The sequence below is a fragment of the Corylus avellana genome, chromosome 5 (assembly GCF_965113065.1).
Source record: "Corylus avellana chromosome 5, dhCorAvel1.hap1.2, whole genome shotgun sequence".
NCBI lineage: Eukaryota > Viridiplantae > Streptophyta > Magnoliopsida > Fagales > Betulaceae > Corylus > Corylus avellana.
In genome coordinates this window covers 26,609,441-26,621,765 of record NC_142494.1, presented here as the reverse complement: position 1 = coordinate 26,621,765, position 12,325 = coordinate 26,609,441, and the positions used below count along the sequence as shown (strand labels likewise).

Sequence of the window (12,325 nt, the reverse complement as noted above, 5' to 3'; positions counted from 1 at the left end):
GTCGGAGACTAAAGTTGCTTCTGCAAGATTCCAGCCCTCTCTTTTTCATTTGGGTTTCTCTGGTTGGTTAGAAATCCCTCCGGTCGGATTAAAAGGTGGGCTTTTTGTAACTTGGAAGCATGGTATTGAGATTGAGCCTGTTAGGCTTGATAGAAGTTGTATTTCCTGTTTGGTATTCTCTGATCCCTCTCATTGCCCTTGGTTATTCTCCTTTATTTATGCACCCCATATTGCTGAAAGGCGGTCAGTTTTTTGGTCTGAGTTGACGAACTTGGGGAACTCCTTTGGTGGGGCTTGGCTGTTATTGGGTGATTTCAACTCGGTGCTTTCTCATTCAGAGAAGAGTGGAGGCCGTGCTTTTGGCTCCTCTTCTCAAAATGATTTTTTGGATTTTGTTCAGTCGAATGCATTGATTGATCTGGGTTTTGTAGGCAATAAGTTCACTTGGAGTAATCACCGTTCTGGGTTGGCTAATATTCGAGAGAGACTTGATAGAGGTTTAGCTAATCAAGAGTGGGTGCATCTATTTCCCAATGCTCTCATCAATCACTTTCCTGCCACCAATTCAGATCACTGTCCGATTTTGTTATCTACCACTGGGTCGTATCAAAATCTGCCTAAGCCCTTTAGATTTGAAGCTTTCTGGACAAGGGATAAATCCAGTTACTCAGTTGTTGCTGGTGCTTGGCTAGAAGAGGTGGAAGGCTCTCCAGCTTTCTCTTTAAGCAGGAAGTGGAAGTCTACTAAAAGTGCATTGAAGGTCTGGAATCAGCATCATTTTGGACACATTCAGTCTAGGATTAAATCTTTAATGTCTGAGATTAGTATAATTCAATCTAATCCTCATTCCCCTGTCAATGCTGCGAGAGAGGTGGTTCTTCAAGAGTCTCTTCAAGAGCATCTTTTGAGAGAGGAAGTATTGTGGAAACAGAAGTCTAGGGAATTATGGTTAACTTGTACTGATCTCAACACCAAATTCTTCCATGCCTCAACTGTTTGCCGTCGCAGGTATAATTCTATCTCTAGTTTGAAAGCTTCTGATGGTACTAGGCTATGTGGTAGAGATAATATTGGCTCATTCCTGGTGAATCATTTTAGTACTCTGTTTTCCTCTACCAATCCTAATTTTGATGATAGTCTTTCTGAGCTGGTGGAAGAAGTTATTACTGAGGAAGAGAATGTTTTGTTGTGTTTAATCTCGGATGAATTTGAGATTTTCTCTGCTATCACTGATCTTGGTCTCAATAAGGCACCGGGTTCAGATGGGATGACTGGGCTTTTCTATAAGTCTTACTGGCCGATTGTGAAATTGAGTGTGATCTCTTCGGTCCAATCCTTTTTTAGGGGTGGTTATATGCTTAAAGAATTCAATCATACTAACATTGCTCTCATCCCTAAGGTTGATAATCCATCCTTAGTGAACCATTTCAGGCCTATTAGTCTCACCAATTTTAACTACAAGATTATCTCTAAAATCTTGTCCAATAGACTCAAACCTCTCTTACACAAAATTGTGTTTCCTACTCAGCCAGCTTTTCTCAAGGGAAGGTCCATCCATGATAATACTCTTTTAGCTCATGAGTTATTTCATACTATGAAGAAGAAGCAGGGGAATGGTGGTCTGATGACTTTGAAATTAGATATGGAGAAAGCTTTTGACTCGATGGAATGGGAATTCTTGCTGAAAATCCTTTCCTTACTTGGGTTTCACACTACATGGATCCATTGGATTAGACAATGTATAACCACTTCCTCATTCTCTATTCTTTTGGATGGTGCGCCTTATGGAAAATTCTTTCCCTCCCGTGGCTTAAGGCAAGGAGATCCCATCTCTCCTTTTCTCTTTATATTGGGCTCTGAGATTCTTTCTAGGTTAATTTTACGGGAAGAGCAATTGGGTCACTTACATGGTATCAAAATGGCTAGATTGAGCCCTCCTATTTCACATCTGTTGTTTGCGGATGATGTGATGATCTTTTCTCGAGCCAATGTTCGCAAAGCTAATGTGATTCTTAATTGTCTTTCTACTTATTCTCGGTGGTCTGGTCAGTGTATTAATTTGGCTAAATCAGCAGTGTTTTTTAGCAAGAATTGTCGACCAGCCTCTAGAGCTTCTATTAATGGTGTGCTTCATCTTGCTCCTATTCCAGCAAGGGCCAAATACCTTGGTATTCCTCTTTTCATGAATCGTAAGAAGAAAGATACTTTTATTGAGCTTAAAGATAGGATTTTTGCTAAGATTTCGGGTTGGAAAGCGAGACTTCTTTCTCAAGCTGCTCGAACTACTCTGTTGAAATCAGTTGCCAATGCCATTCCCACTTATATTATGTCTCTTTTTCTCTTGCCGAAGTCTCTTTGTGCTGATATTAATGCAGGTTTGAGAAAATTTTGGTGGGGTTTTCCCCAAGATAAGAAACATAATCTCTCATTTCTTTCTTGGGAGAGTATTTGCAAGCCCAAGGCTCTGGGTGGGCTTGGGATTCGCTCTATGGAGTTTATGAATAATTCATTGCTGGCTAGATTGGGTTGGAAGATGACTATTAATCAACCTCTTCTTTGGGTTGAAGCCCTCCGGGGCAAGTATCTTGCTAATGGTATTTCCTTTTTAAATGCCCCTTCTAACCCTTTGTCTTCTTGGCTTTGGAAAGGGTTGCTGAAAAATAGGGAGCTGGTTTCAAAAGGCGCTTGTATTTCTATTACCAATGGTGGGAATGTTGGCATTTGGGACTCGCCATGGATTCCTTTGCAGCCTGGTTTTAAGCCCAAACCGAATCCTAACTTGGTTGAGCTTCCTGATTTTTGTGTTGCAGATTTGATTTCCTCTGAAGAAAGGTCTTGGAACAGACATCTTCTGCAGGATCTTTTTGACTCGGCTTCTGTTCAAAACATTCTCTCCATTCATTTGCCGCAAATCAACTCTTTTGATAAGTGGATTTGGGCTCCTTCCTCAGCTGGGCTCTTCACTGATAAATCTGCCCATGAGCTCTCTTTTTCTTCTGGTGGTAGGTTGTCCCCTTTATCTTCAGAAGCTTGGCATGCCCTTTGGGGTTTGAAGCTGCAAGCTAGACTGAAGCATCTTCTATGGAAGATTGCTTGGAATATTCTACCTTCTCGGGGCAATATTGGTCGTTTTGTGACCATGGCTGCCGTGGATGCTTGGGTTTGTCCCTTTTGTAAAGGTCCCCTAGAGACCTTGTCCCATATTTTTTTGAATTGTGACTTGGCAAGGATTTTATGGAGATCCCCTCCGTGGCCTCTTAACACTGCTGTTTTTTCTTCTAGGCCTATTTCAGATTGGATTCTTGCTATCATTTATCCAGTTGATTGGCTGGCTATTCCTAAGGATGAAGTTAGAAGTTTTCAATTATTTGCTGCAATCACTTTGGATCATATTTGGTTTTCCAGGAATAAATTGGTTCATGAAGCTTTACAACCTGTTCCAGCCAAAGTGATCAAGCTTGTTCTCTCTTCCTTAAATCTTCATCTCTCTGCATGGCAAGATTCTGCTCTATCTTCTCTTTGGGTTCCTCCAAAGCCTGGTTGTCTTAAGGGCAATTTTGATGTGGCCATAAAGGACACTTTTGCTGTGGCAGCTGCAACCATTAGTGACTCCTCTGGTCATATTGTATTTGCGGCTTCTAAGAAGCTTTCTAATTTGGATGTCTTACAAGGTGAAGCTACTGCAGCCCTTCTTGCTACTAGATTGGCCATTTTTTCAGGTTGTGACAGATTCCATCTTGAGGGGGACGCTCTTCTGGTTACCTTGGCTATTAACAATCCTTCACTTTTTGAGTCTTGGAACTTTGCTTCTATTGTTTTTGATATTAGGCTAAATTTATCATCCTTTTAGAGTTGGTTTGCTTTGAAAGTGTCTAGATGTGCCAATTACCGTGCACATGATTTAGCTAAATGGGCCGCTTCCAATCTTGTTTTTGGAAGCATTCCCACAGGATCTCCCATTCTTTCTTCCATTCGGATCAAGAGTGGTAAAGATCCTTCCCTGTAGCCTTTTACCCTTATTCAATTAAAAAAAAAAAAAAAAAAAAAAAAAAAAAAAAAAACGTCTAATAAACAAATGTTATATACTATGATCTAAAATAGTCATCATGATCAACATCTCCTGCCTTTGTTAAAGATGTTCTTTTCTGCACGTCTCTTTCATGCATGTTGGACTTGGTGAAACCCACTTTCCACGCAGAATATAGTTTCATCTTATCCTTTTATCGATTTTGGAAAGCAATATTGCATATCCACCACTAAAAATATTCTTTTATAAGAGCCAAAGAATTTATGTTATGCATATATACCCAGGCACTTTGCCGTACGTTACACGCCAGGCTAACAGCCGGTCAAAATTCTGTCCCTTTTATAATAGAAAAATGCTTGGAGTAGTATAATTTTTATTTTTTTTTAAATATATTGTAAATTTTTAAGTCAACTTACCCACTAAAATTAAAAAATTTCTAAGTTTCTTTTATCGACTTTTTATTTGTTGGGTTAATCAAAATACCAATAAAATTTATATTGTCAAAATTGTTTAACCGCCGTTAGTCTCAATCAAAACGCACCGTTTTACCACATCAACATAATAATTTTTTATTCATTTAATTTAAAAATTAAATATAAATAAATTAAAATAAAAAATGAAGGGGTGGCCAGTGGTGGGGCTGTCACCCCTTGGGTGGTTAGGGGTGGCCCCAAACACCGTGGGGGTGGCCGGAAGTCACCATCGAGGGGGGCGAACCACCCCTGGGGTAGCTTGCGGCCACCCCATACGGGTTAAGGGTGGCAGCCCAACTGTTGGCTGCCCCATTCATTTTTTTTAATATTTAATTTTAAAATTAAATTAATAAATTATTATGCTAACGTGGTAAAACTGTGCGTTTTGATTGGGACTAACGGCAGTTACACAATTTTGATAGTAGAAATTTTATTGGCATTTTGATTAACTCAAAAAATAAAAAGTCGAAGAAAAAAAAAGAAGAGATTTTTTAATTTTGACAAATTGACTCAGAAATTTATAATATATTTACCATTTTTTTTATAAATTAATGTTAATAATTAAATTTAATTATTTAATGGTTAACAAAATTAATATAACTTATGTAAACTGTTGCATCAATTTATAAAAAATTTATTAACACTCTTTATTGCTCAAGCTGGCCACATTGCTACTTATAATTATAATTATGAAACTTCAATATCTTTTGTTGAATCATCTTTATGAGTGATGATGACCCTACCCCACTAGGTACTTCTACTCATAAATGCATATATAATTATGTCATCCATCCCCTTTAGTGCGTGCATTTCTGTATATTTGTCTATATTTTAGTTTTTTTGTTTCCGTGTAAAATAATTGTTTGAAAAATATTTTTTTTTTTGTATTTTTGAATGATTAGTGGGATGAAAAATATTTTCGATTTGACTGAATTTTATTTTAATTTTTTGGACATCTCAATTTTAATCAAATTGACAAACCGAGTTAAGACGTCACACCGATAACCTTCAAGATCTAACCGTGAACCCAACAAGACCCAATTGAGACCTAGATGGAACCCAATCCAAGCTCGTTTAAATAATCAATTATCTTTATTTATCACTTTTATCTTAACTGTTCAATCATGGCCTGCTTCATAAAGTGGTAGATTTAAAAAATTAAACAAGGGGATCCGTATATAACTAGTGGCCTGCTTGGTCATGTTATAGATCGAGATCCGATTATTTCATTAATATTTAATTCTCAACCGGTTTCCCATGCCTTCATCCATTCATATCAAAAATGGAAATGATCTCGATCTCGATCTCTTTGTAACCCTTTTCTTTTATCAAGTATATATCCACAATAATATTAAGTGGATTAATAGCAACCTTCCATGAAGAGTTCTCGATTTATTTATAAATTAAAATAGTCCTTAATTATTAATTAGATGGAACAAAATGTGGAACATTATTTTCATACTAGCATGTTTGAATAGGTTTTTAATAATTCATATAGCTATTTCCTATTTTCTTGTAGTATCATATATATATATATATATATATACACACATTGAGATGCTGATCAGTTTCCTACATTTTTCGCATGCTCTCCATGCAATTACGTTTATTTTCTTCGGTATGGGAGTGAAAAAAATAAAATAAAAACAAAAGGGAGCCCCTACTATGCGGTCATGCTGCAAAAGGATTGTTTTGCAGCATCCACTCTCATAGTGACACATCACCAAGCTCATTTTGACAAAATAAAATCAAAACACCAAATAACAGCAAATTCACAACCAAAACACCACCGGCCAGCAAACCCACAACCAAACTACCGGCGCCGGCCAGCAGCATCCCACGGCGCCGGAGACTTTCTTCTGAATGTCATTTTTGATTGCAGGTCTTCTCGTCCTCCTTTGTTTTTCCCCATTTCGGTCGGATGAAATGATTTGGTTCTTCAAAGGTAAAATTCATCCCCTTTGCTGTTGATTCTTGAATTAAGTTGGGTATTTGATTTTGGGTGTTCTTAATCGAGTGGGTAGTGCTATGTTCTTTGTGAAATTGGTGTTGATGTTTGGTTTGTAGTAGTGCTTTTGGGGATGGTTTGGCTGAATGGGTTTGGGATGGGGATGGTTTGGCCGAATGGGTTTTGGATGGATTTTAATGGGTTGATTGTTGAGAATATTTGTTTCCCCAATCTGGTGTGACCCACGGCCAGCGTGGGAGAGAAGAAGGAAGAAATGGGAGGAAGAAGAAGAGGAGTTGTCGGGAGGAAGGAAGAAATAGGAGAGAAGAAGAAATGGGAGGAAGAATCTAGTGTTTTAGGTGTAAGATAGTTTTGTACATTTTTCCTATGTGTCAATGTTCTATTGGGGGCTGCAAAAGACTACTTTTGCAGCCCGACCGCATAGGAGGTTTACTCAAAACAAAAACACCGTGTTTTCCGTAGTAGTCATATGTCAGAAAAGAAAAAAAGACCCAGCAATGACGACAGAAATGAACATGATCTTTCATATTAAATGTCTAACTCGTGTCATTAATTTATTTGTTTATTTTTTCTTAAGGATATGTTTGTTTCCACCAAAACTTTTTTTTAGAAAGATTTTCTCTAATTTTGTGTTTGGTACAACTGAAAATTTTGATAAAATCAAAAACATTTCAATTAACAAAAAAACCTCATTTAAGCTGTGTAAAACAGTTTCCCTTCTATATTTTCGAAAACCATTTTTCGATTTTAAACTTCTCCTTTTCGCATGCACTCGATCTCTATTGTAGTTCATTTTCCACCGCCCACACGGAGATTGCCGGAATTTGCTATAGAAATTATCTGGAAGTCGCCCGCGGAGGTCACCAGCTATTTCCCGCCATCCAGTGCTGGATACAAAGGGCCGGGGGTGGGCAGGGGCACCTGCCACTCTAAAAATTTTTGAAATTTTTTTGCTCTAAGGATATTTTTTTAGTTTTCTTGATCTCCTGGCCCCTACTCCTTCATCCGCCCATACTCTTCTTCTTTTGCCATTCTTAATACGAATTCCTAAATCCGCTATTGCCACCATATCGTTGATTTTCTGTACAAGCCAAACCGTTGAAAAATATTTTAAGCCTAAATGTGCTGTCAAACTGTGATCAATTAAGTTTATGCCCTTCCATTTGTCCACCTTAGGCTGCGTGTGACGTATCTCATGCATTGTTTTCAGTCAAAAGAGCTAACAAACCTCGCCATGTTCGTTACGTGTATATGTCATTGCATCCTCTTTTGAAGCTCTCACGGTGATATTCATGTGACTCACTCTTACTTTCTGGATATATTCCTCCCCCCAACACGCTACAAGAAAATTAAACTGCTCTTTCTCTCTCCTCTCTCTCTCTCTCTCTCTCTCTATATATATATATATATATATACACAACAACACACTTTCTTCATTCTTTCTCTCTTCATCTTCACAACAAGTATTAATTCCTAGAATGTCATTCATTTTCTTGTTGATTTTCCTTCATAGTCTCTCTCCGATGATCCACAGTTTGCCACTGGCACCAGCATTATATGTTTTCGGAGATTCCATGTTCGATAGTGGCAATAACAACATCCTGCCCACCGTGGCCAAGGCAGATTATCCGCCTTATGGTGTAAACTTTGTCAAAGGAGTTACAGGAAGATTCACAAACGGTAGAACAGTCGCAGATTTTATAGGTATATATGCATGCATGCATATTGTTACAGTTTTTTTACGTATGTAATTAACTTAATTACCAATAAAGAGAATTTCTAATTAACTATATGTTTCAAATTGTTTATTTTATTTTATTTTTTCCCTTGTAGCTGAGTTTCTTGGGCTGCCATATGCTCCACCATGTATCAGCATCATATCTCTATCAACTCCACTTACAGGTTTGAACTATGCGTCCGGATCATGTGGCATTCTTCCAGAAACTGGAAACCGACTTGTACGAAATCAAATCATTGTGCATATATTATCTTGTTTTTTTTTTTTTTTTTTTTGCATTTTCGAAATTATAGGAGTACTATTGGTTTATAAAGAGTATAAGAAAATTTACATAATCTTAAAATTCTGAATGACTTGATCTAACAAAAATACAGGCTAGGAGTGTTTCTAGCTATTAGACCAAATTGCCACCATAATATAATTTTCTCAAATTGCCACCACATTCAACTAATTGCAAAATTTAAGTAAAATTTTTTCCCGTGCTTTTAAGTAAAATTTAGATGGAAAGAATAGCAATTTAGCTAAAATTTAGATAGAGATTTACATAAACATATGCGAATGCTCAATTCCAACAGCCAAATCCATGTCCCATGCTAAACTATTAACTAAATTAATGATTAAATTTATTATTTTAAAGTAACTTCACTTTAAACCCCTAAATTACCACATGATTTCTAAACTTTAAATTGCAGTTAATTTACCCCTCCCCCCCCCCCCACCCGGTCAATTTTTGCCGTTAAAAGCCTTAAAAAAAAAAACAAAATTACCCTTCAATTTTCTTTCTATTAAAAAAAATTCAAAGAAAAGGGCCACAAGGTGGCCCAACCGTGGGTCACCTTGTGATTTTTTTTTTTAAAAAAAATCTTAATTTGAAATTAAGGGTAAATTTAGAATTTTATAAAAAAATTAGGGGTATAAACGTCATTGTCTTACTTTTAACATTTAAAATTTGACGGATGGGTTCAAATTGACTGCAATTGAAAGTTCATGGGTTAAAATTGAACGGTTTTAAAGTTCAGGGGCTTATCAAATCATGTGATAATTCAGGAGTCTAAAGTGAAGTTACCCCTATATATTATTTTATATCAACTTATAAACTTTTGAAAAGTAATCGTTTAACGTGGTATCAAAAATCTACTTGGTAACACAATTAGTTTGTGAATTTTCTCAACATTTTGGTTTAAAGTAATATAACGGAAATTAAGGGTCATAATTGCTTTAATTTCTCGCGTATGTATATGTTGTTTGGTTGCAGGGAAAATGCTTGAATTTAAATGAACAGATTGACTTGTTTGAGAGGACAGTTAGGTCAGAGTTGCCAAGGCATTTCAAAAACCCAGAGGAGCTCTCAGATTACTTGTCCAAATCTATATTTATATTCTCCGTTGGCAGCAACGACTACATCAACAACTACCTTCAACCCAATATGTACAGTACAAGCAACCGTTACCCTACCCAACCATTTGCCCAGCTCCTTGTCGATTCCCTGGGCCAGCGTTTTGAGGTAATATATATACAATATATGGATCTCATTATTATTTTAATCTAATCTATCATTCATTAAAAGATAATCATTTCTATTATTCATATTTGTTCATGATTTAAGCAGCAAATTTGCCATTAATCACTCATAGATCTTTCAATTTAGCCTAATTATTTGTCATGTATTACCAGAGGTTGTATAATTTAGGAGCCAGGAAGATGGTCATGTTTGAAATCGGCCCCATTGGATGCATCCCATCATTTACAAGGCAACATTATAAACAGGATGGACAATGTGTGGAAGACACCAATCAAATCGTCTCATTTTTTAATCAGAGACTCCCAGCGTTGCTCAAATATTTAGCATCCACTCTCCAGGGCTCAACCTTTGTCCTTGCCCAAGCTAATTTTCTTGCCTATGATGCAATAACAAATCCTCCCAAATATGGTAAAACATTTTCTCTTCTAAGCAATCAATTTTTTTTGACAGTTTTCTTTCAAATTGGGTGTAAATATATTTCCTCAATTCAATCTATATATTAACCCAATAATTCTTTCAACCTTGTTTGGAGGAAAAATGTGCTTATATATCATGACATGCATGTGACATATGTCAAGTTAATAAATTAAAACGAACAAATGTCCTCCGGCCTAAGTTGAAAGAAAACTTTATCTTTTATTTAGGAAAAACTTCACTGAAGATCCCCGAACTTCCACCTGTTTTGAAATACCCCCTTTAAACTTCAAAATCTCTCAATTTAGTCTTCTGAACTTTTAATTGCTCTCAATTTAGACCCCTCCGTCTATTTTAGCCGTTAAAAATACAAAAAAAAAAGACTAAAATATCCTTGATTTTTGTTTTGTTTTTTTTTTAATAAAAAAACATTTTGGAAGTTGAAATTTTATACAAAAGTCAAGGGTATAAACGTTATGTAACGTTTAAAATCTGACGAAGGGGTCCAAATTGAGAGCAATTGAAAGTTTAGGGGATTAAATTGAGAGATTTTGAAGTTTATGAGGAGTTTATCAAATCGGGTGGAAGTTCAGGAGTCTTTAGTGAAGTTTCATCTTTTATTTAAGTAAATTGCAATAGCTAATTGCCTCAATCAATATTAATTAATTATATTTTGCAGGCTTAATGGACTCAAACAACCCATGTTGTATCACCTGGGCAAATGGGACTTCAGGATGCATTCCATTGCTGACTTCCTGCCCTAATGAATATAAACACTTCTTTTGGGATGCCTATCATCTTACTGAAGCTGCATGTTCTCTCATAGCAACACGATGCATCAATGACACATCAATTTGCACTCCATTCAACATTAAGGAGCTCGTACAATTGTGAACAATATTATATCCATCCATCTTGTATTATTATTTAATGTGGTTGTATTCATAATTAATTTTTCAGTACAAATTAAATAATAATATTCATATTGAATAATAATATTTATAAGAAAAAAGTTGGGCCAAAGTTGTGTTTATAAATTGTGTCGTCTCTATCATTCCTTATATTATATAGAAAAATGCTAAAGACCCAACTATTCCCAACTTGGAGCCAACTTTTGTCTTATTTTTTAATTTAAAAAATAACAAAATAAAAAAAATTCCTGAAGCAATAATTTTTATTTTGGTTATTCTTTTTTTTTTTGGGTATTTTTTCAAAAATAAAAACTGTATTTTGCTTCAGAAACTTTTACCTTATTTTTTAATTTAAAAAATAACAAAATTAAAAATTAAAAAAGTTTCTAAAGCAATAGTTTTTATTTTGGTCCTTCTTTTATTTGGTATTTTTTTAAAAAATAAAAATTGTATTTTTATTCATAATAATGACCATTTTTTAAATCAGAAAATTTTTAATTTTTTAATTTGTTATTTTTTAAATTAAAAAAAAAAAAAAAAGTTGGCCCCAATTTGAGGTTGTGTCATTCCTCTATTATATATATCATTTCCGGAACTAGAGTCCCAAAATTGACCACGTCAGCTTGAGTTGTAGGCTTGTCACTGGTCAAATCCGGATTGATCTCTTTGCCACATAAGCCAGATTTCACCGAATTTATAACAATTTTCTAACATTATCACTTCAATGGATAAATGATAATACATGAACAACCACCCAATTAATATTCTTTAAAGTGGATAGAAATCAGGAGCCATTCTTGACATCTTCAAGCCTAGCTAATCATATAATTAAGAAATGATCAATTGCAGTTGGAGGCCCATTAGGTAGGATTTGTGAGGAGTGCCTGGAAATGAATTTGTTTAATTATGAGGTTCAGAAGTGGAATATTCTACAATTCTTTTTTTCCTTTTATACAATCACTTAGCTTACATCCCCCCCCCCCAAATTTTATTTTTTTCAATATTATTATAAACGTTATTGTTTTTGTATCTTGAAATAACATTTTTTTTTTTCGGAAAATAGTTTGTACATGATCATCATTAGGTGATGTGCTTTGAGGTTCAAAAACTCTGTGTATTTGTTTATATGTGTACCGGCCTTTTCTTTCTTTTCTTTTTTTTTTAATGTAATATTTCAAAAAAGAATATAGCATAATATTCCTAAAATATGTAACTTCACAAATTAAGCTGGTATAATCACATAATTAACCAAAAGTCTTACGAAGACACAC

At 35.4% G+C, this 12,325-nt stretch overlaps 1 protein-coding gene across 1 annotated transcript; it reads left to right on the top strand.

Moving 5' to 3' along the window:
* Positions 1-7,927: 7,927 nt before the first annotated feature.
* GLIP7 (GDSL-motif lipase 7) lies at positions 7,928-11,069 on the top strand. The gene is made up of 5 exons (XM_059596698.2): positions 7,928-8,173; positions 8,303-8,427; positions 9,463-9,711; positions 9,882-10,137; positions 10,823-11,069. Exons 1-5 carry the CDS (start codon positions 7,948-7,950, stop codon positions 11,035-11,037), a joined length of 1,071 nt encoding a protein of 356 aa, XP_059452681.2. The 5' UTR covers positions 7,928-7,947; the 3' UTR covers positions 11,038-11,069.
* Positions 11,070-12,325: the final 1,256 nt, after the last annotated feature.

What these genes read in the sequence shown, in the direction of transcription:
- GLIP7 (XM_059596698.2), top strand. Translation starts at nt 7,948, where the DNA reads ATGTCATTCATTTTCTTGTTGATTTTCCTTCATAGTCTCTCTCCGATG. An exon ending in AACAGTCGCAGATTTTATAG is followed by an intron (nt 8,174 to 8,302) that starts GTATATATGCAT and finishes TTTCCCTTGTAG; the next exon opens with CTGAGTTTCTTGGGCTGCCA. An exon ending in CAGAAACTGGAAACCGACTT is followed by an intron (nt 8,428 to 9,462) that starts GTACGAAATCAA and finishes GTTTGGTTGCAG; the next exon opens with GGAAAATGCTTGAATTTAAA.